This window comes from Aphidius gifuensis, linkage group LG2 (assembly GCF_014905175.1).
Source record: "Aphidius gifuensis isolate YNYX2018 linkage group LG2, ASM1490517v1, whole genome shotgun sequence".
Classification (NCBI taxonomy): domain Eukaryota; kingdom Metazoa; phylum Arthropoda; class Insecta; order Hymenoptera; family Braconidae; genus Aphidius; species Aphidius gifuensis.
Genome location: NC_057789.1, coordinates 26,732,009 through 26,757,147, shown reverse-complemented (window position 1 = coordinate 26,757,147; position 25,139 = coordinate 26,732,009). Strand labels below are relative to the sequence as shown.

Here is a 25,139-nt window from a genome sequence, read left to right as displayed (position 1 = left end):
TTATTATCTTCATGTAATCGCATGAAATTACTCCAAAAAAAAAAAAAAAGAGATTATAAAATCCCTCTGTTGAATCGACAAACAACTGAAAGTTATTGACGTGTAAAAAAATATAACACAAGCTCCAATAATTTTTGACCACGTATGTCTTCAAAGACGATTATATAATAAAACTCAACAACTTCAACAAGTAATATCCAATTTTTTTCATTCAATTTTTAGACTCGAGGACAAAATGTCTAAAAATAAAAAAGTTTATAACCACAAAAATATTTGTGTATCGTGTCAATTAGTCTGACAAAAAATTAAAAAATTAAACCATGGACATATCAAAATATCGTAAATGGATAATATATTTTTTAACATTCATGGCATATGCATGGTCTGGTTATGGTGCTGGTATATTGGGTAATTTAAAAGATGCTGTACTTGCTGCTGAAACAGTATTTGGTGATTTTTTTGAAAACGCAATAACTGTTGTTAAAAAAATCAAAGATATCCATGAAGTATTTGATGCTGCTGTTGAAGAAAATTGTGTATTCAAATGTCCATCAGGTAATTATACTGATAATACCCCAAAATGGTTATTAAAAAATTATAAATTAATTTTAATTATTATTTCTAGGAGCAACACCAAAACCAGACAGAAATCATGTACCACAAAGTGATGGATGTGGATCATTAGGAATAAATGTAAGCTATCCAAAAAAAATAAAATAATAACAATATACTTGTTAATAATTATAACAGACAACAGCACATATTTTTTTCTATTAATTATATAAATAATATATTTTTTTATGTTGCAGATTAATCATGAATACTTGCCACTCACTGAAATGACAAAATGTTGTGATCAACATGACATATGCTACGACACTTGCCTGAGTGATAAAGAAAAATGTGATTTAGATTTTAAAAGATGTTTGTATAAATATTGTGAGGGCTATAAAAATACTGGTGTTACAATTGTGAATACTTGTAAAGCAGCAGCTAAAATGTTATTCACTGGTACCACAGCATTGGGATGTAAAAGTTTTGTTGATGCACAAAAACAAGCATGCTGGTGTGGTGATAAAAATAAATATAAAAAAAAGTCATGGTTTAATCATGGTGGTGAACTATGATTTGTAAATGTTATTGTTGATAATATCAATTAATTTAATTAATTTATATTATGTACATTAACAAATGTATATATTATTTTTAATAAAATATGTCAGGTATATGATTGAATCAAGATAATTTAGTCGGTTCGACTTCAAGCTTAGAATTTATAATTCTCAAGACCATTGAATATATCTTTAATTAATGTTTTTTATTTTATTATTGCTTGTATTACGTTGTTGAAGCTTTAATTAATCATTGAAAGTATACTGGTGGTATATTTTCAGTGATTAATCAGATCTTTCGTTATGCAATATCAGTAATGACAAAATAAAAATTTCAGTTGAAAGATATTTTCAATGGGCTTGAAAATGATTTGATTTTAAACTTTGAGTCGAACCAACTCAATCATCTTTAATCAATTATACTTGGCAATTAAAAATGTAAAAAAAATTTATTATTATTGATGTTTATCTAAATAAATTACTTTTGTCAATAATATGATTTAATTTTTTTTATTTAAATAAAAAAGCTTTTCATTTGATTGAATTTTTTTTTTTTTTAAACAGAAGCAACCCCACGCTATCGTTGCCTGATTGTATATAAATTCTCGGGTAATTTGATTGTAACCATTTTATTCATCATATATCATAATTAAAATTTTTATCAATGACTTTTTTCATTTTTAATAACTCATTGCACTTGAATGTATCGAAGAGAAAAATTTCGAAGAAAAAAAAAAACGAATAGCTCTTCGATCATTCTATGCCCTTAATACGTATATCAAAAACTTTTTTTTTCATTAGAATATTAGGCAAATATAAAATCGAGAAAGTAAATTTACAGAAATATCAAATACTCTTTGTTCATTCTATGATCCTGTAAAAAAATTAATCTGCCCGCTATTTTTTTTCTAATTGTTTTTAAAGAAATAAAATTTATTTTAAAAATATCAGGAGAGCAGGTAACTTAAGAGGTGAACTACAAATCCCTGATGAAAATAATTTCTCCGTAAAACTCCGGAAAAACTCGGTAAAATTACGGAAAACTCCGTATCGCTCCGCGGAATTGACCCATTAAAATTTTTTGGTCATTTATTTTCCTTCATTTTACACAGGAATTCGAGTATTTTGGAATCGCTACAGATTTCTCCTAGTTTTCCGCATTTTTTCTAAGTGAGCCAATTCCGAAATAATCCGGAGTAATCCGGAGCAATTCCGGAGAAATATTTCCATCAGGGATTACATAAAATATTATCATCATCAGTTTTATCAGCAGACCCTGGTGAAAATATTTCTCCGAATTTTTCCGAATTTCCCCGTGATTACTCCGAATTTCTTCCAAATTGACCCATGCGGAGAAATGAGTGGAAAAATTTTCTCCTCGTCGTTGATTTCGGAAGAATTTCTCCGCGGTAAAATTTTTTTTTTCACATGTGTCTCCGCGTATTTGCATCGTGGAGAAATATTTCCGAACGTTTTTCCACCCAAGTCGATTCGGAGAAAATTCGTAAAAAATTTCTCCGCGGTAAAATTATTTTTTTCACATGTTTCTCCGCGTATTCTCATCGTGGAGAAATATTTCCGAACGTTTCTCCACCCAAGTCGATTCGGAGAAAATTCGGAAAAAAATTGCTCTGAGGAGCTGCAGTTGCCGATATTTTGAATATTTTGAAAAGACCTATAATCGCTTTCAGCTTGTTGTTGGGAAACACCATTCTGACCTGTATTCTGCACTTGGTGAATTTCAAAAAGAACAAGCTACTGACGCAGAAATACAAAAAAAGAGTCCATGGACAAAAATAGTGATGAAGAAGATATATGCTGATAAAACTGATGGAAATACAGAAAAAGATCATTTGATTTCGATTTCGCAACAACAAAATTTGATGTTGAAAAATGATTTATCTGAGGCAATACGCAAGAATCGTATCCTTCACAATACGATTCAAGAAATGAAAGGAAACATCAGGATCTATTGTAGAATACGTCCTATACACTATCATCATCAAAACTATCATCATTAATAAAATATATTGATGAATTTTCAATTAAAATTAATGATAATGGTAAACAACACAAATTTACTTTTAACAAAGTATTTCCATCAACAGCAACACAATTGGATATATTTGAAGATGTATCAACGCTTATCCAATCAGCTGTTGATGGATATAATGCATCTATAATTGCATATGGATTGACTGGTTCTGGTAAAACATACACCATGGAAGGCACACATGATAATCCGGGTATAATAACCAGATCAATAAATCTCATCTTCAGCCAAATAGAACAACTTCAAAGAGTAGACTGGCGGTATAAAGTTGAAGTAAGTTTCATTGAAATTTATAATGAAAAAATATATGATCTACTTGATAAATCATTAAAACAATGCTTTGATAATGCAGATGGTAGATCAATAATTAAAGAAGATAATTAAAGATAAATTCCACGATTATTTAAAAATTGCAAAAAAAAATCGCACCACTGCATCAACAAAAGCTAATTGATAAATCAAGTAGATCGCACTCAATTACACGAAATAATTTTTTTTTAATTAGATAACGGGCCGATTATGTAAAAATAATTATTGGAGGTCGTTCGGGAATAAGAAAAGATAATGTCAGATTTTTTTTATAATTTTCTACGCGATCGGTCAGGGGTTGGATGAGGTAGGTTTATAGATATAAACTCGATTTTACAGGGATTTTCGGAGAAATAATTTTTTTTTAATTAAATAACGGGCCGATTATGTAAAAATAATTACTGGAGGTGGTTTAGAAATGAGAAAAGATAATGTCAGATTTTTTTTATAATTTTCTACGCGATCGGTCAGGGGTTGGATGCGGTAGGTTTAGATTTTACAGCGATTTTTGGAGAAATAATTTTTTTTTAATTAGATAACGGGCCGATTATGTAAAAATAATTACTGGAGGTGGTTCAGAAATGAGAAAAGATAATGTCAGATTTTTTTTATAATTTTCTACGCGATCGGTCAGAGGTTGGATGCGGTAGGTTTAGATTTTACAGCGATTTTCGGAGAAATAATTTTTTTTTAATTAAATAACGGGCCGATTATGTAAAAATAATTACTGGAGGTGGTTTAAAAATGAGAAAAGATAATGTCAGATTTTTTTTATAATTTTCTACGCGATCGGTCAGGGGTTGGATGAGGTAGGTTTAGATTTTACAGCGATTTTTGGAGAAATAATTTTTTTTTAATTAGATAACGGGCCGATTATGTAAAAATAATTATTGGAGGTGATTCAGGAATGAGAAAAGATAATGTCAGATTTTTTTTATAATTTTCTACGCGATCGGTCAGGGGTTGGATGAGGTAGGTTTAGATATAAACTCGATTTTACAGGGATTTTTGGAGAAATAATTTTTTTTTAATTAGATAACGGGCCGATTATGTAAAAATAATTACTGGAGGTGGTTTAGAAATGAGAAAAGATAATGTCAGATTTTTTTTATAATTTTCTACGCGATCGGTCAGGGGTTGGATGAGGTAGGTTTAGATTTTACAGCGATTTTTGGAGAAATAATTTTTTTTTAATTAAATAACGGGCCGATTATGTAAAAATAATTACTGGAGGTGGTTTAGAAATGAGAAAAGATAATGTCAGATTTTTTTTATAATTTTCTACGCGATCGGTCAGGGGTTGGATGCGGTAGGTTTATAGATTTTACAGCGACTTTTGGAGAATTAATTTTTTTTAATTAGTTCAAGGGCCGAATATATAAGAATAATTACGCGAGATGGAAAACAAAATAAAAACCTTTCAGTGTGAAGTTAGCTGAAATCAAGTGATTTTTTAAAATAGGATAATAATATAATAATAATAATAATAATAATAATAAAAATTTTACATTTAGTAAATTTTAAAAATAAAAAACACAATCAATTAATTTATATCTCTTTGTTTTTATCTTAAGGAAAAACAAAAGAATATTTTTTTTTTTTTTCAAATAATTGTCACATAAATCAGTGTCCATTTTAAAATTGAATAATATCAAAATTTTCAAGTTAAATATTGTAATTAAAGAATAATAATTTTGATAATAAAATGGGCATAAGAAGCTCAGCCCCAGTTAAATCAAACAATCTCAGAGAACGTTTAAAAAATAACCACCATCATTATCATCATCATCATGACCACAATGATCCATTAACTAGGTAAATTTTAATTGAAAATGATTACTATTTTTTATATTATTCAGTATTGAAAATTAATGCTCAGCACAGATGGACAAATACCATCATCATCACCACCATTAAGAAAATATAAATATGAGAATAAAAAATTAACAACAAATCCATTTTTAATATTCTATCTTCGTCTTAAAAGTAAAAAACCAAGACAACATGTCACAGTTATTGCTAAAATTGCTGGTAAATTGTGGACAAAAATGACACCAGAACAACGAAAAAAATACATTGATATTGCAGAAGCTGAAAAAAAACGTAGAGAAGAAAAAAAAAGAAAAAAAAAGAGAAAAAAACATTACATATCAAATTCATTGAAAAAATAATTTTTTTTTTGTTTATAAATAATAAAAAGACTTGTTATATGGTTTTTTTTTTTTTTTTGCAACTACTTATTTTTTAATTTTCTTATAATGTTAATAATAATTATGTACAATAAATATTGATGTTTTTATTTTTCTTTACACTAATCATTAAAGACTTTCGGTATTTTTTTTTTCTTAATATCTAAAAACTAGTTTTTTTCTATTTTTCAAATTATAATTTATACTTTTTTTTTTCGTTTTTTAAATTATCCATCACACTTGTTAATTAATTATTATAGTTTTTAATTTATTAATTTTTTTTTTTCTATTAACGTCGTTTATAAAAAATGTCAATTTTATTTTTTACGTTGTACCATAAATATAATTTACACATTATTGCATTTTTTTTATTTTTGTGCTAAATAGAAAGAGAAGATTTTTCTATTTTTTTCAAAACAATGTTAATGTAAAACTGAATAATTTTTATGATAAATAGTATTTACAATAATTAATTTATAACATGGTAAGTAGAAAAATTATATAAAAAATTTATTTTTTCAAATGTTATATAATTTATTAACATGAAAATCTTTGTTCCTCGGCTGTTTTTTTTTTGAAAAATTAAAATTATCAAATAAGGGTTTACAAAACAACAGAAATATCTGAAAGAAAAAAAAATAAATTAATTCATTAATTACTTAATAGTTTAAGAAAAAAAAATCGACTAACAAAAAAGTTAAAAAAACAAAATACCCAAATAATTTGTGATAATAATAAAATCAATTATTATTATTATTATTTTAATTAATCAATAAAAAATTTCAAGCAACAAATGACTTCATCAAAACAACGTAAATAACATTTTCATATTTCAAATGAAAAAATTAAGAAAAAAAAATGTTTTCAACGATTTAATTCGACATTTTTCTTTTTTTTCTTTTTTATAATACAATATATTTATTCAATAAGATATACTTTTGAAATATTTATACAAATAACATAACTGGAGGGAAGCAATTTTACAAATGAAAAATACTTGATAAATTTCAAGAAACAATTATTTAAAAAAAATAAAAATAAATCTAATTACAATTTGTTCTTGTTTTATAAAAATCATCAAGTTTTTTTATCTCAATAATATATCTTCACTTGAAAATAATTTACAATTATTATTTATATTTTAAATTAAATAATAATTATTGTAATAATAACATTACAAATTAACTCATCAAATAAACTACATTTTTTATTTTTTTAATTGTTAATTTAGCTTTTAATTTATATATATATATTTTACTAAAAATTAATTTTATTTATATTTAAATTTTATTCTTTTTGTACTTCTTCAACACTATTCTCGTTAGATGAATAATAATTTACAAAAATTAATAACTAAATTTTTTAAATGAAATATAGCAAAGAAAAATAATAAAAAAAAGAAAAAAAAAGATCAATCAATTTTAAAATAAAATAAAAAAATAATTTTTTATTTTATTTTTTTTCGTATATAAATATAATTTTTTTTTAAATTGAAAATCTATTTTTTTTATCGTCTCATGGTACTACCATTGAGTGATGGTAGAATATTACCATTAATATAATCATGATAAGAATAAACAGTTGTTGGATTTTGTTGATGTGGATTTTGTGAATAAGGTGTTGGTACATTAACAACACCAACTGGTAATTGTGATTGATTAATAAAACCTCCAATTTGTGCTGCTGGATTCATATAGCCAGTTGTTGGTTGTGCAACTCTATAGCCATACTGTGCAGCAGCCATTAAATTTGTATTTAGTGTTACATTTGATGATACACGTGAACCAGCAGTTTGCATTTGTGGACAACCACTTGCTGGATCAAGTGTTTGTCTGTATAAACTTTCAGTTGGATAACTTGATGTTAAACTCATATTTGTATTTGCTGATGATCTTGATGATGATCTACTTGTTGTACCACCACTAGTACATACTGGTGATATTGATGAATTTGTATTGTAATAATTTTTTGAATAACCAAGTGGTACTTGTGGTGGTGTTGTTAATTGTCGTGAATTTTGTGATGGTGTTATTGCATGTGGTATTGGTGGTGGTGGTGTTAAATTCATTGATGGTGATGGTGATGGTGTTAGCATATCTAAACCATTTGTTAACTGTTGTAATTTTGCAATACTACATGAATTTGGAGTTTGATGATTGTTTGTTTGTATTGATGATGGATTTGGTGTATGTGAATGTGGTGGTGGTGGTGGTATTGTACTTTGTATATAAAAATTTGTACCAGTTGTACCTGGTGTTGATGTTACTGTTCTTCCACCACCACGATGTTGTATGACATATGCATTTTGTGATGGAAAACCTTGTCCAGTAACTGTTGTCATATAATTACCCTGTGATATTACAGCCATATTATGTGAATGTGCATGCCCATGATGTGATGGTGGTGGTGGTGCTGGTACAGACATTGGTGATTGTTGATATTGTGATGATAATGTTGTACTAACATGTGCAACTGTTGTATGATTACCAGAATGACTTGTTATATTATGCTGTGATGCTGCTGCGGCTGCTGCTGCTGCCGATGATGATGAAGATGATGATGATGATGTGGACGATGATGACGGTGGTGTTACACGATGTGATGCTGCTCCTGACGATGATGATGATGATGATCGTTGTTGACTTGATCTTGATCTATGAGTTTGTGAACTATTGCCACGTTTTGATGAACCAGATGATTGTGTTGTTGTTGTCGTTGAATGTTGATGATTTTGATTTGCCTGTTGTTGCTGCTGCTGTTGTTGCTGCTGTTGCTGTTGTTGTTGTTGTTGCTGCTGTTGTTGTTGCTGTTGCTGTTGCTGTTGTTGTTGTTGTTGTTGCTGCTGCTGCTGCTGTTGGTGTTGTTGCTGCTGTTGCTGTTGATGATGGTTGCCTTGAAGATTCATCAATTGTACCGGTTGAGGACTTTGAGTTTGTATACTCTGTGTATGAGTAGTATTATGATTTTGTTGATTATGATTGTGGGCAATAGATTGATTGTGATTATTTTGTGGATGTTGCTGTTGAGGCTGTGGTGTATGACACTGTTGTGGCATTGGTTGTGGTGTATGACACTGTTGTGGCATTGGCTGTGGTGTATGACTTTGAGGTATTGGTTGTGGTGTACGACTTTGTGGATGAGGCTGAGGTGTATGACACTGTTGTGGCATTGGCTGTGGCGTATGACTTTGTGGATGAGGCTGTGGTGTATGACATTGTTGTGGCATTGGTTGTGGTGTATGACTCTGACTAATTGGCTGTGGTGTATGACACTGTTGTGGCATTGATTGTGGTGTATGACATTGTTGTGCCATTGCCTGTGGTGAATGCATTGGCAAACAAACAGCTGATCCATGTGATCCATGTGTTACTACATGTGATCCATGAGTTAAATGTGTTCCACCGTGTGATCCATGTAATGACTGTGATGATACTCTTGATCCTTGCATTGTTTGATGCATTGTATGCATTGTAATATGCGCTGGATGTTGTATACAATGTATTGATTCATATTGTGGCATTGTTGGTAATTGTACCGATGATGATGATGACGATGATGATAATAATGGTGGTGGTACAACAATATTACTAATTATATTATTATTATTATTATTGTTGTTATTATTATTATTTGTATTATTAATCATATTGTTGTTGTTACTATTGTTGTTATGCGTTGTTGGTGGTGGTAGTGGTGGTGGTGGTGTTGTTATTATTGATGGTGTTGGTGTTGGTGGTGTTGGAGTTGGTATAGCTGTTGTTATTGTTGTCGTTGTTGTTATTGGCAATACACTTGGTGGTCTTTCAATACTATGTTGTGATGCTAAATCACTTGCAATTGATGTTGGTGATTCAAGACCAAGTTGTGATACATCTAAATCACATTGTGCATAATGCAATGAATGAACTGAATTTGTTGTTGAATCAGGTGTATAGACACCCATTGATGGTAAATCTGGTTGTGATGGTGGTGTTCTTTTAACTGAACCTGGATTATCCAAGTGTATTGTTGTATCACCACTTTCAGGTGAATTTTGTTTTTCATCAGTAATATTATTATTATTATTATTTTGTAAAATTGATGTTTGTTGATTTTGTTGTTCTTGATTATCAATTTGTTGTTGTTGTTGTTTATCATCAATTTTAAGTACTTCTTTGTAAACAATATTATTTTGATCTTGTGATTGTGATAATTCTATTGATTTTTTTAATTCTGGTATTAAAACTGGAATTGCTGTTACAATATCTTGTGATTTTTTAATTTCTTCAATTTCTTTTATTTCTTCAATTTGTTTTTCTGGTTTTTCAATATCTTCTTGTATATTTGATGATACTGGTGATGGTGATGATGTAGATGTTTCTAATTTATCAGAAATTTTTTCAATTATCATTTGTTCATTTGATTCTTTAACACTTGATAAATCATTTTTAATTAATTTTTTATCTTGACTTGTATCGGTTGTTGTTGTTGGTGTTATTGTCGCCGTCACTTTTACTGGTTCAGGTGTTTTTTCTTTCGTTGAATTATCTTGAACAATTTCTTGTTTTTCTTCTTCTTCAATAATAATATTTTGTGTATCAGCTTCTGGCTCAATAATAGGCTGACAATTAATTTTTTCCGGTATTGATTCAACTGATTTATCAATTTTTTTCTGTGATTTTTTCAATTTATTTGTTAAATTTCTACATTTATTAATGGTTTTTGATCTTGGTACATCTTCATCATCTTCTTCACCATCATCCTCATCACCACCTTCATATTCACCAGGACTTGCTGTTGCAATATCATTTTCAATTGTAACTGTAACTGGTAACTCATCAGTTATTTTATTATCAGCTTTCTTTTTCTTTTCTTCATCAGCAAGTTTTTTACGTGCTGAATTTTGACTAACCATTTCTGGTATTGTCAATTGTTTTGATGTACTACGTGATAATTTTGTTTCATTTTTATTTAATGATGATCTTGCTAAACTTGTCATGTATTTTCTTTTTGGTTTTTCAACTTTTAAATTATCTTGTTTAAGTACTACTGTTGTTGTTGTCGTCGTCGTCGTCGTCACTGCCGCTGTTGCTGTTGCTGTGGTTGTTGTTGTTGTTGCTGCTGTTGCTGTTGTTGTTGTTGCTGCTGCTGATGTTAATTCAATGTTGCTTTTATTTAATATTGCTTTACCTCTTCTTCTTGTCAATGACGGTGTTGATATTGGTGTCACAACAACAACAGGTGTTTCTTTATTATTATCATCATCATCATCATTATTTTTTCCACATTCTTTATCCAATAAAATATCATTTTTTTCTTTGGCAATTATATTCTTTTCATTATCACACTTTTCATCATCAATATTATTATTAATTTGTTTTTTATTATTTTTTGTTTGTTTAGCTGGTGTTTTATTTTGACGACTTGTTACTTTAATCAATATATCATCTAATTTACAACGTTTTTTAGCTTGTACTATATCATTAACACTATCTGTATTTTTATTTACTGATTCATCAATATTATTATCATCATCATTATCATTATTATTATCAGCATCAATATTATCTTTAATTTTATCTTTCAATGAATCACGTGTACGTTTACGTGAATTAAATATTTTAGGTGTTTTCTTTTCAATTTTATTATTAACATCATCATTATCAGTCTTTTCGGAATGTTTACGTTTACGTGTTGGTGTAACTGTTATTTTTTTATTATCATATGATGTAACACAATCATCAATAAGTGATTTTGGTGGACGTATTATTCTTTTAACACTTGAATTTCTTGTATTAATATTTATATTTTTTGAATTTCTTGGTGTTAATAATTTTTTATCATCTTCTTCTTCATCATTATCATTATCATTTTGACTTTCATTATTTTCTTCATTTAAATTATTTATATTATTATCATCATCTTCTTCTTCTTCATTTTCTTTTTCATCAATTATTAAACCATCATCTTTTTTATTTGATGTTTCATTATTTTTTAATGATAATTTATTATTAATTTGTTGTTTTCTTGTTATTATTTTTCTACCACTATTTTTACGTCCACGTGGTTTTTTCTTAATTTTAACTTTTTGTATTTTTTCAACAATTGTTGGTACTGGTTTTTGTTCAATAATTGGTGAATTTTCACAACTTAAATCACCATCATCTTGTGATAAATATGGATTTGGTATTTGTGTTAATAATGGTATCCAACGTAAACACTCAGGATCAAGTTGTATACGTTTACATTTTTTAATTTTTAACATATGTAAACTTACTTTATTCCAATCAATAACAATACCAATTTTATTTATTTTTCCATTATTATTATCACCACTGTTATTGTTATTATTGTTGTTGTTGTTGTTATTATTATTATTTTTGTTATTAGTATGTGTATTATTATTTGTTAAATTACGAATAAAACCAAGTAGTTGTAATGCCGTTGCAATATCATGAGATGATACACCAGTTTCTTTGGTAATATCACCAAGTTTAATTTCTTTGATATTACGATTTGCATCAAGATATTCAAGTACAACTGATTTCCAAAATGAATGATATGAAACACGTCCAAGATCAGATAATGGTTTTTCTGGTGTACCAGGTATACCCTCAACTTTTGATAATAAATAACTAAATTCAATTAAAAATCTACCAAAACCTTGACGTTGATATTGTGGTAATGTCATAATACATGATACATTATAACGTTGTGCTGGACAATGTTTTTCTTTTGAAAAATAACCAACTAAATGACAACCATGTTTATCATTTTTAGTAACAGCATAAAATAAAAATGGCTCAACATCATAATAAAGTGTTTTATGATCAAGAAATAATTTTGCTAATAAACATAAATTTTGACAATATATTTTGTTGACATTTCCATCAATCTAAAACAGATTAAATTGAATAAATATTAATTATTATTTATTATTAATTATTGTAAAGTGTTTAATATTTTTTTTCAATTATTTACCTCAAATACTGATAGACCATTACAACGATAAATTTCAGTTGCTGGTGGATGTCTCCATTGGCATTTATCCATATGTCTATCAAGCACAGCTCGACTTTTAGTATATTTTAAACAAAATTCACAAAAGAATAATTTTGGTAGTCTTGCATATTCTTGTGGAAATGGACTTGAATACCATGTTTCAACTTCATAACGTCCAAATACAATTGCTGCTGGATTTCTTGTACCAACACCTGGTCCAGTACCACCAGGACTTGTTGATAATGGATCCTTTGTTTCAGTATTATCAGTCAAACGATTTGCAACTTCACGTGCTGATTTAAATAACTCCAAATCTTTTTGTGTTACACCTGGTGGTAGTGTCTGTGGCACCAATACTTCTTCTGTAAAAATTATAAAATTAAATAACAAATCTTTCTTTTTTTTTATTTCTATTATTATTATACTAAAAATATATTTTATCAATTTATTGTTGTTTCAATTTTTTATTAAAAATTGAATCAACTGATGGAATTTATTTTGTTTTATATGTATTTATTTTTTCTTATTTTTTTGCTTGATAGTTTAAAAATAACGTTTGTCAATCGTTAACTTGTCAAACACAAATTAAAAAAAAGAAAAAAAAAAATTATAATACTTGAATCGACCCTTTTTTGGTCTCGATCGTTTCCTTTCACTGTTTTTTTTTTCTTATTTTTTTGAAATATATTAAGTTAAAATGTTAATTCAGCACATGAATTGCAGATTAATTGGACAATTTTAATTGCAAAAAGACAAGCAAACGACGACTAATCGTTAATTTTTTTTTTTTTTTCTTATTAAAAATGGATTGTGTTCTACTTGTTAATTGATTAATTTATTAATTATGTAATTTTATTTTTGTTGTTTTCTTTCTAACGTTTTTGTTTTTTATAAAAAAAGATTTTTTTTTTTTTTTTCTTCAAATACTTTTGTTAATAATAAATTTATAACCTGATGACGAAAAAAGCAAAGCAAGGAAGGATTTAAATAAAAAAAAAAAGGATAATTTTTGTAAATTACTGTGTACTATTAAATTATTATTTTCAATATTAATTAATGTGATCATCCATTTCATATTTTCATTTAATCAACTTTCATTATTAGTATTTTTTTTTAAACTTTTATTTCAATTTTAATAACCGATTTTCAAAATTTAATATATTTTTTATTCAATTTTTCATGTTATTATTTCGAAAAAAAAAAAAAAATCTTTTCTTCGTTAGTTTTTAAATATTATTTCCATTTTTCCATCATTTTATATATTTTTTTTTCCCTAAAATCTATAATTTCTACTTTCATGCAAAAAAAAAATATTAATTTCATTAAAAATAAAGCAAGCATGCAAAAATAAAAACATAAAATTTTTGGTATTATTTAAATAATAAAAAATATAATTAATATATTAACCAAAAATTTTTTGTTTAAATGAATAATAATAATATTCACAGAATTATACTTGATAGATAATAAAAACCATTCAAATTAAATTCTGTGAAATTAAAATGAAAAAAAAAAAAATATAAATGAATAAATAAATATAAACAGTGTTAAATATAGCAAAGAAAAATATAATTATAAAAAAAAAAATTAAAATAAAATATTTGGTTTGTTGTAAAAGGAGTTGTTGCAAGGTGAAAGGTTTTTTTTTATTTAAAATATTTGTAGGATTCAAGGATGGCAGGCATACGCACACTTAACGAAAACTATTATCGATAAATACCGCACACCACACCGCCAACACGTCCACGGTGGTGATTATTATTAATATATATTTTAAAATATATTAAGATCTTTGGGACATTATTTAATTAATTTATTTTTCTCTTTAGTTAATTTCAGTGTAAAGGAAACAGTCGAGGCACTTTTAAATGTGCAAGGATATCAAGAAAATCATCTCAATCCATAAAAAAAATATATAAAAAAAATTAATTTAAAAAAAAAATCATCAAAAAGGATCAAGGAAAAGGTACTCAAACTGTTAAAGGACTCCATCATGATTTTTCCAGCTGATCCAACTTTGATGAAATTCAGAAACGAAAAAAAAAAATATATATATAACAGCAAAAAATATATAAAAAAAAATTTGCAAAAATAAATAAACAAATAAATAAATAAGCAAAATAAATTTTAAAACAAAAAAATGACAATTAAAAATACTAAAATGTTTTTTCAAAAAAAAAAAAACAAAAAAAAATTATTTTGAATTTAATTTATGAGTTTTTTTTTTTAAATTAAAATCTAATTTTTTTTCCTTGATTATTATTAAATTTAATACTGTATTAATCTGAACTTCAAGCCAAAGTAAAAATCCAACTAGAATTAATTAATTTTCTTTTTCTTAATTAAGAGAAAAAAAAAAATATTTTTTTTTTTTCAATTGATAATTCAGTAGGAACTGGTATAATCATTTTTTGTAATTGTTTTTTTTTTTTTAATTTTAATTTTTTTGTCAGCGGGCGGGGTAGACTCTTACCCTTCCTGATGGAGCAGGGTGTCGCGCGGGGTGTCGTGGTGGTGTTGGTGGTGGTTGCGCTAGTACAGGCTCGTGGTTGGGAATTTTTGGACTGGCCAGGATTGGACTTGGAGTCATGTTGTTGTTGTTCATGTTGATTTATCGTATTTATTTGCTGCACAGGGTGGCAATCAATTGTTTTTGTTAATTTTTTTTTATCATATTCATTATCATCTTCTTTTGAATCACCAAAATCATTAATACATTTAACAGCATTCATTGATTTTCTACGATTTTGTTCATGTCTTTTTGAATTAACAGCTGTTTTAACTAATTTTGATGGTGTCATTTTATTATTATTATTACTATTATTACTATTAGTACTATTGTTATTAATAATTTTATCACTTTTTTCTTCATTTGTATCAGGTTTATTAGAAATTAATTTTTCATTTTTACGTTCATTTAATTTATTATTTGTTTTTAATAAATCATTTTTGTTATTTAATTTAACTGTTAATTCTTTATCATCATTATTTATTATTTTTTTTCTTCTATCTGGTGCATAATTTGGTATTTTATCACTATTACGTGCTCTACTGTGTCCAGGTGGTAAAAAAAAATGACTTAAACCATCATAAAGTCCTTTTAATTGTCCAATACCAGGTCTCATATCTTTTTTTAAACAATCATCATCATCATCATCGTCGTTGTCCTCGTCATCGTTGTTGTCTTCATCATTATCATCCTCGTCGTCTTCGTCGTCGTCATCTTCGTCATCCTCGTCATCACTATTTATTTTGATATTATTATTTTTTTCTTTATCAACTGGACTTGCTGCTGGTTGTATGTGTAATCCAAACGTTGGTTTATCAAATTTATTTAAACTTTTTAAATTACAACCAAATGTATTATTTATACTATGAAAAAATGTATTATCTGTACTAAGTTTTGCTGCCGCAGCAGCAAAACCCCATAAACCTTTGTCATTATTATCATTTAAAAATGGTTCATTTGATTTTTTATTTTTAACTGTTATATTATTATTCAAAGAAGATGAACATGATGAAGAAGATGATGAAGAACAAGAAGAAGAAGAAGAAGATATTGATTGATTTTTAAATAATGATAATTTTTTTTTATTATTCATTTTAAATAAATTATCATCATTGTTGCTAGTATTTTTTGTTGATTCAGTTAATTTTTCAGTATCACTACTACCACCACTTGAATTTGAACTTGTTGTCGTTGTCGTCGTTGTTGTTGTTGCTGTTGGTGTGGTTGTTGTTGTTGCTGCTACTGTTGCTGTTGTAGTTTCCATAATTTTTTTATTATTTAATAATTTTTTCTTTTTTATATTACTATTATTATTACTATTATTATTACTATTATTGTTGTTTGATTTTTCACTATTGTCATCATTTGCTTTAACACTTGATGATGATGATGATGGCGACGATGATAATGTTGATAATTTATTTGTTGTTTTTAATTTATTAGTATTATCAGATTTATTATTTAACAATGACCTATTTTTAGAGTCATCAGTTTTATCTATATTATGAATTTTATCTAAAACAACAGCCCGTTTAATTGTTTTTAATTTAGTATGATCAGTATTAAATACTGATGTTCTAAAAAATTTTTGTTTTTCTTTAGATATTATATCATTTTTTTCTTCTAATTGCCTACCCTGGCTCGCGTTATTTGATAATGTATCATCAATTGACTGTTGGGATGGGATTATTGTGATTGTTGTGGTTGTGGTGGTGGTGGTTGTGGGTGGTGATGATTGATGAGGGAAGACAACACCCGCATTACCGTCCGAGCTGTTGTCCACCTGTGACAACGTTGTACCTCTGCCACATGTTTCTGGTGTACCAGTGTCTCTGGATGATGATGATTTCTTGGTTGTTGGTGTCAATGCCAAACTTTTCCTAGATGCTGCTGATCTATATGTTTTTGATTTTTTTTTTTTTTTTTTTTTTCAAGAAAGAAACAAAAAATAAATAAATGAAAAATATATTTATTTATATCAAAGTTTTTTTGTTATAAAATTTAATTATAATTCCAAGACTATGTAAATGATTCTCTTGAAAAATCAATTTCAACTTTGAATAAAATAAATAAAATAAAAATAAAACTTACTTTCGATTTTCACGTATTTTAGATATCCTTTTTCTAGCACTAATTGGTGTTGTAACATCACTATGATTATTAATATCATTATTTTGTTTATTACCACGTTTATTATCATTATTATTATCATGTGATAATAAACAATGTCGACATCTCCATGGTAATTTATTTTTTTTATCCAATGCTGGATCTAAACATGCTGGATGATAACATTTTGGACAACCAGAACATTTAACTAAATAATTTTGTGTTTCATGTTCAACTTTACAAGCAGCACATGTTGGTGAACAACTATCACATGACCATGTTGTACCACGTTCAACAACAATTGTTAATTCTGGTGGTGCACATGAATAATGTAATGCAGCACCACAAACACTACAACGACTTAATTTTTCAATTGTTGATTTTTTATTATTTGTCGTTGTTGTTGTGTTATTATTTTGTGATGTTGTACCCAGACATTCACGACATATTGGCAATGGTGCTGGTAACTGTAAATACAAAATCATAAATTAATAAACCATATTTCATTATTATTATAATTATTAACTATGTTTAGTGTGAGTTGAAATTAAAATAAGATAAAACAAAAGGGAGCCAACAAGCCAAGTGTAACGTAATTATTATTCATTCCTGTTTGAACTTGTAATATATATAGTCAAATGTGCTTGATGATATACATGTATAAAGGGAAGTCGTTTATTTATTATTTTGATAAGTCATTATCATTTCTTCTTGATCATTTTTTTTTTTTTCTTTTATCTTTTCCTTTCTCAAGTTTTTAAAAATAGGGTGCATCTTATTATCACAATCTTTCAACTCAAATTATTATTCAAAACTGACATACATTTATAAATATTAATTATTTTTTTTTTTTGCACAGTCGTTTAAGAATTTTAATGACTTAAATAATTGCAAATAAAATTATTATTTTTATTACCTACAATAATTTTATATAAACAAATGATTTTGTTTTTTTTTTTTGAAAGAGAATCAAGGTAATTTTTAAAATTAAAGTTGTTATTGTTTAAAAATTGTTTAAATAGTCATTTGGATATATCGAATTAGTCATATTAAATTAGAAATCTTTTATTTGATAGTTGTGAAAGTCGCAGATAATTATTTGAAGTTGTACAATAATAAAACACGTGATGAAAGAACGCCGCGCGCGCATAAACATAGTTAGTGCCAAATTTACAACCTGTTGCATTTATAAAATTATACTAATTGATAATAATTGATAATTATGATAAAAAAATAGCTTGATAGATTGATTAATGGATAAATTAAACCTGGTTAAATTTTGGATTTTATATAAATACCAGTGACGTTAGTAAAAATAAAAGGAAAATCAGGGAAAAAAATAATTATAAACTAGCTGCTTGCTGACTAAAGTTTTTAAATAAATTAAAAATTAAATAAGCTTTATTTTAATATGTTAAAAATTAAATATTTTAAACGAGGGAATTCTATATCAGATGCTGAAGAAATGAAGAATAAGTGAATGTGTCTCATCCAGCCAACTGTAACCATCAATCCATTCCATCATCAGCGATCCAATCACTCATTGGTTGTAACCAATCCAGTCACTTTGTTTAACATGGCAACATTGCAAATTCAACAATCAGTTATAAAATTCATCTTTCTCTTTTTTATCTTATTTTATTTTCCATGATTCTGTCTTTCATTCTGATCAAATTATTCGAGGTCATTTGGACACAGAAATAAAATAAAATAAAATACATATTGAGTCGAAAAAAACGAAAAAAAAAAATATTACCAGTCTGTATAAATTTATTTTTTTAATAAAATATCATCAAGGTTAATATTTATGGTTAAAAATAATATACTATTTATGTTTTGATAAAATTTAAGCATGAAAATTTTCGAAATAAATTTATAGAAAAATCTAAAAGTATCATCTGTCCACTTGACTCATTTTATTCGGTCATGTTCGAGAAACTTTAATCGCGTCGGCGCGTAAAAATCGAGCCCTCACAATCTGTCGACGCAAATACAATTTACCTACACAAATATTAAATTTACACAGACAGTTAAATTCATCAGCCATTGTAGTTATTTTCCACAACAATAATTTGCAAGAAAAATCTACAAGCAATCTCTAAAATCAAACTATCAGAGTTACTTTTTAATGCTCAATAAAAAAAATTTGTTTTAATTTTTTTTTTAATTTCATTATGATAATTATTTTTTTATGCTATTATTCAATTATTTTATTTAAAATCTAGATGTAAATAATAAATTTTATTATCAAGGACATAATTTCAATTTGATTGACGTAGAAAAAAAAAAATCTCTCCCTTATCGAAAAAATCGAAAAATAAATCATGCAAGATGAAAATCCACTTGTCAAAGACACGCCATTATTCTTGCATTTATAAAAAAAAAAAAATAATAAAAAAATGACTTTGCGCAATAATTCAGGGCTTGCGCTGTTACAATTGATATAGCTCACAAATTCAGGTCATCATTTATTGACCCTAAAATGGACATGCACCTTTTATGGACATGAAAAATTTAAATCCATCATAAACCATGGATTATTCAATGAGCCCACAACAACAAGAGCATAATGTAAAAATAAAAATATCTTTTAAATAATAAAAGTACTATTTCTTAAATAATAAATTTTATTTCTGGCTGACAAGTGGTGGACATATTTTTTTTTTTTCGAGCCAAGAGAGAGAAGCAGGTCTCGAGTTGACTTGATACGAGAATTGGGGTGGTTGGAGTGATTGCAAGTAAACGAGAAAGGGAAAAAACCAGAGGGGATTTTATTGATCCTAAAATATGGTAACATGTACTCATGTTTTATTCATAATAATTCTTGGTAAAATATTTGAAACACTAAGTGGACACAAAAAAAGCCAACATCATCATAATATTATCAACATAAAAATTATTTTTTTTCTTTTTTTCAACATGAGGGAGAGTTTAAATACAATTAATTAATTATTGTCTAAATAAGTTAATAAAAAACAACTTACTTTTGCTGATGATGATGATGGAGTTGTTGTTGTTGTTGTTGTTGCTGCTGTTGTTGTTGTTGCTGTAGTTGTTGGTGATACTGATGAATCATTACTACTTGAATTTGGTGTATCAACTTTTTTAGCTGGTGGTTTATCAGGTTGTCTAAAAAGTCTACCATCTTGTAATATAAAACCTCTATCAACAGCTCTTTTAGCTGATACTCTTAATGCAATTTTTAAATCACCATCACATTCTTCTTCAACATTATGACTTTGTCTTACATATTTTTCAATATTTTTTAATGTTGAACCATCTCTTTCACCTAATTCACGTACAGCTTTACCCAATACTTTACATAAATCAGTTGTTTTATTAACTTTTAATGGTTTTGATAATAAACCACCAGGATCTTTGTATGATGATTGTCCTTTATTAAATATTTTTAATACATGACCACGTTTAACAGCTATTTCTAAATGTTCACCAATTTCTTCTTCATGATAATTATGATGTTGACGTATTGCATGACAAATACGTTCAACACTTGGTCGTTGTTTTTGACTACGAATTTTACGTATTGCATCTAAAAACCAATGTGACCAAGTATCTGATGATGCTGATTCACCCATTTTCATAAAATCTATTATTCTACTTAATATTTTCTTATTATTATTATTAATATTAATATTATTATTATGTTTTTTAAATATTATCAAAATTAATTAATTTATTTGTATGTTGATTATTTGTTTTCACTGGATTTTTTATTATTTGTTTTTTGTGGACCCTCTTTTAAATAACGAGGGTTTTCTCGAAAATATTCACATATTGGTTATGACAATTAACACACCTTTGCACTTTATTTTAAAAAACACCAATCTGAAACAAAAAAATATAATTTGTTTATTTATAATATTTAATAAATTATTATAAATAATCGTGGGACTATTTAATGAGGCTATCTATTTGTTGATTTTTTTTTTTATTTATAATATTATCGTGACCAAGTCAACATAGCGGAAGTTAAATAGTAGAATGGAAAGCCGATCTCAATATATTTATAAAAGCCATTTCACTTTGGATACTTGACATTTTACTTGAGATAAAATATACAAACAATTACACAGTTTAATAATTTAAACAATAAATAATATAATCTATCAGTTTAAATAATAAACAAGTTAATAAATTTTATATTATAAATATAGTTTATTCGTAATGATTTTAAAAATAAAATTATGAAAAAAAAAAAGAGTTGTTGATATTTTGCCAGCTTGATGACACAATTAAAATAAATTTAAAATTTTAAACAATAAATCATAGGTGTTGAAATAAGATTTAAAAAAAAAAAAGTAATAACAATTAATTATTCTATTAAATAAATAATTTAAATTTAATTTTTCTTTGATAAACTACACTTTCACTTGAATAAATTTAAATTAAATTAATTAGAATTTTCTCACTGATAAATTTTCATTTAATATTTTTAAATTTCATAAATAAAAATTTATTTTACCAGTTTAACAGGCTTTTATCAAGATGAAATGATTTTTTTGCTTTGATTCATTAATAAGAGTATTGAGATAAAAAAAAAAAAAATATATATGTTTAAATGCATTAAAAAAATAAATAAATATGAAATAAGAGTTGACGACTGGAACGTGATGATGCCGGAAGACTTGACCTAGGATTTTGTGTTTGTGAAACTGAGCTCGTTCAACCGGTAGCTAAATGATAAATTACCATCAACTTCACGCTGGCAAAATAAATATATATATATCAAGTATATATAAATAAATCAAAAATTAAATAGATAAAAATAACAAGTTTAAAAATTAAAACATACTTGCATCAAGATTTGAATTTTCATTACACAAAAATCATCCACTGGAACATGGAATTATTATTTATTTTTTAACAATAAAAATTTAAATATAATAATAGCCATGTGTTGGAGATAATTTATCATTTATTCATTTAATAAGCTAAATATGTCAATTTTTTAAAAATTATAATTCATGCAAAATTAACCTTGACCTAGGCTTCGTTGATCCTAAATTTAATTCTAAAAAAATTTCTCCAGTTGCATTAAAACTTGCTCACTTAAAACGACTATAAATTCCTCATTTTTTGAATTTTTTTCAACAGCTGTTATTAGACAACAATAATTGTTTGATGCCAGTTTATTTTTCCCATCCAAAAAATTTACAAAACCGACAGCTTTATCCGGATATATCTCCCCATCAAAAAAAAAAAAAAAACAACCTAGACCTATTCTATTTTTAATTCTAATAAAAACCATCAAAAAAAAAAAAGACCCTCTTATTATTTTTTTTTTAAATACTAGTCTCAACGACTAAATAATTTTTTGATATATTTTCCATTAACTGTATCATTTAAACAGCACTTTTAATTACAGTTTAAAATAACATTTTAAAAATAAATATAATTAAGTAATTATACCACAAATAAAATATAAATATATTTTCAACTAATTATTATTTAAAATTAGATTTTATTAACAGCTTAATTAACAATACAATCTCATAGAAAAAAAATCGAGAAATTAAACAGTATAAATTTCCAGCATTAAAAAAAAACTAATTTCATAATTTTCAACTGATAAATATGAATAAAAAAAAAAAGACTTGAATGATAATAAAAAAAAAGGCATTGTAATTACAATCAAGTATAATATGATATTTGTCTTTTTGATATTTGAATGACTAATACATAATAAAATTCAACATATCGTAACCACGATTGTAGCATCAAATAACTCAAGCACACAATATTACATTATTATTATTTTGGGGTGTGTTAAAATATGTGTGTCTGGATGTTATCTCTGTCAGTAACATACTTGATCAACACACATCAAAACAGTTGAGTTTAATACACGTAAATATATATTATACACATGAAAGTAAAGAAGAAAAAATATATATATAAAAAACGAATAATAATATCCAAGGTATCTTTGTGCAAGCCATTACACAAATACATTTGCAAAAAATAAAAAATAAAAAAACAGGTATATATAAAAATAATAATAAAATAATATGTGAACGAGTAAAAGAGAGAGAGAGAGATGGAATTTATTTAGTGTCTTTTTTTATCTTGTTTCTTGTCTTACTTGTCGATCCAAAGTGGGCTGTATGTGCCGGGTGTTTCATCGCCCGCCTTGAACGTGTTCTATGTGTGTTATATATTATATATATTTATATTCTTTTTCTTTCTCTGTTTAATTCAACTCACTCAGTGTTTATATATAGATAGACAATATCTGTCGCTGTTGGGCTTTATGTGTTTAACATTAAGATAGATAGAGAGCTGCTTATATTACTGATATTTCAACACACATAAACACACACAGACAAATTTATATTATTATGGAAAAAGATGAAAAAAAAAAAACGGCAGCTGCCACGCATGAGAGCGCTGACCGTCGTGCGACACTTTTTATATATTTTTTTTTTCTATAATTTTATTATATTGTTGTTTAAAATTATTTATAAATTTATGGATATTGTTTTGTTGTTGATTGTTTATTTATTTGATTCTTTTTAATGATGATTTTTAATTTTATTTAAAAAGATTTTTAAATTGAATTTTTTTTTTTTTTTTTAAACAAATTTTGGAGTAATTTTTGGAGTAATTTATTGAACTATTTGTTTATTTAGTTTTTTTTTAATAAAAGTGAGATATTTATTTAATATGTTGTTTTTTTTTTTCTATATATAATTTGTAATTTTATTTTGAAGGACAAGTAGCCGTCGGATCGTTAAATAAAATTTCAACAAATTTCATTATTAAAATGAATTATGGTGATTTTGAATAATTAAAATTATATTTATTAGATAGATTTTATGTTTGATGAATTATATTTATTAATAGGTGCTTTATTTATAGTATTAATAAGAGTATTTTATATACGGTCAAGTTGAGCACACAATTTATTGAAAGCCGACGGCCATCTTGAGGTTTCACATCTCGAATGTTGTCCACCTCGACTCACGTTTTTTTTTTTTTCTTTTTCACAAATATATTTTTTATTTATTTTTTTGTATTACAGATGTTTTTGATTACCTTGAAACATCAAAATTTAATATACCTTTTCATTGCTAATTAATAATACCACTTGTAATTTCGTTGTTAATTAAATTTAACTCGAAAAAAATAAAAAAAACAGATGAAAAATATCAAAAAAAAAAAAAAAAACGTTCAAATTATAGCAGACGCGAGTTTCTTTAGCGCAAAAAAAATAAAACAAAAACAAACCTATGTAAAATTTATCAAAAAAAAACATTAAAAATATTTCCTCAAATAAATATGACGCAATATTATTTAAAATAAATAATAACAATAGTAGTAATTACCTTTCAACTACGTCATAAATAATCCAACCGTTTTTCCTTAGTTTATTTTTTTATTCTTATACTCCGGCTTGGATAAAAACACACACAATCACTTTTTTTTTTTTTTTTTGTTATCCAGAAAAATTAAAAAAAAAAAAAAAAAATGAATTTGTCGTTGGATAAAACAAAAAACAATAAACGCCTTGAAAACTCACGATATATTCACTCACAATTTAAAATGGTTTTTTTTAATTTTTTTCGAGTAATTAATAATGTTTTATTTTGACAGGATTATTAATCAATGATTATCAACTAACGACGCACTGTATTACAAGGGATTTTAACATTAAAACTGCCTTACTTTGACCCCTCACACACAGGCGTCACATTTCACAAATCAACAAAAGTTACACACTTGACAAAGATGGCCGTGTGCCGACTACTGCGCACACGCGGGTTCTGTGTGTGTATTCAAAGAAAGAGATAAAAAACAACAATAAAAAAAAAAAAAATCTTGAATTAAAAAAAAGCGCTATCTAGTGGTTATATTGA

At 26.4% G+C, this 25,139-nt stretch overlaps 3 protein-coding genes across 4 annotated transcripts; 2 read left to right on the top strand and 1 right to left on the bottom strand.

Annotated features, from left to right (window-relative positions):
* The first annotated feature begins 26 nt into the window (after window positions 1-26).
* LOC122849923 (group XIIA secretory phospholipase A2) lies at window positions 27-1,542 on the top strand. The gene is made up of 3 exons (XM_044148846.1): window positions 27-555; window positions 626-693; window positions 810-1,542. The coding sequence occupies exons 1-3, from the start codon at window positions 321-323 to the stop codon at window positions 1,125-1,127; spliced, it is 621 nt and encodes a 206-aa protein (XP_044004781.1). The 5' UTR covers window positions 27-320; the 3' UTR covers window positions 1,128-1,542.
* Window positions 1,543-5,097: 3,555 nt separating this feature from the next.
* On the top strand, window positions 5,098-5,645 carry LOC122849921. The gene is made up of 2 exons (XM_044148844.1): window positions 5,098-5,289; window positions 5,354-5,645. The coding sequence occupies exons 1-2, from the start codon at window positions 5,180-5,182 to the stop codon at window positions 5,643-5,645; spliced, it is 402 nt and encodes a 133-aa protein (XP_044004779.1). The 5' UTR covers window positions 5,098-5,179.
* A 1,463-nt stretch (window positions 5,646-7,108) lies between these two features.
* On the bottom strand, window positions 7,109-25,050 carry LOC122849920 (histone acetyltransferase KAT6B). 2 transcript variants are annotated; one of them, XM_044148842.1, is made up of 6 exons: window positions 24,609-25,050; window positions 20,247-21,108; window positions 17,245-17,729; window positions 15,118-17,048; window positions 12,624-13,006; window positions 7,109-12,537 (listed from the first exon to the last, which is right to left on the bottom strand). In XM_044148842.1, exons 2-6 carry the CDS (start codon window positions 20,862-20,864, stop codon window positions 7,171-7,173), a joined length of 8,784 nt encoding a protein of 2,927 aa, XP_044004777.1. In that variant the 5' UTR covers window positions 20,865-21,108; window positions 24,609-25,050; the 3' UTR covers window positions 7,109-7,170. The 2 variants fall into 2 exon arrangements, with proteins under 2 accessions (XP_044004777.1, XP_044004778.1); XM_044148843.1 differs by having other exon boundaries at window positions 7,110-12,537; window positions 16,918-17,048; window positions 24,609-25,038.
* Window positions 25,051-25,139: the final 89 nt, after the last annotated feature.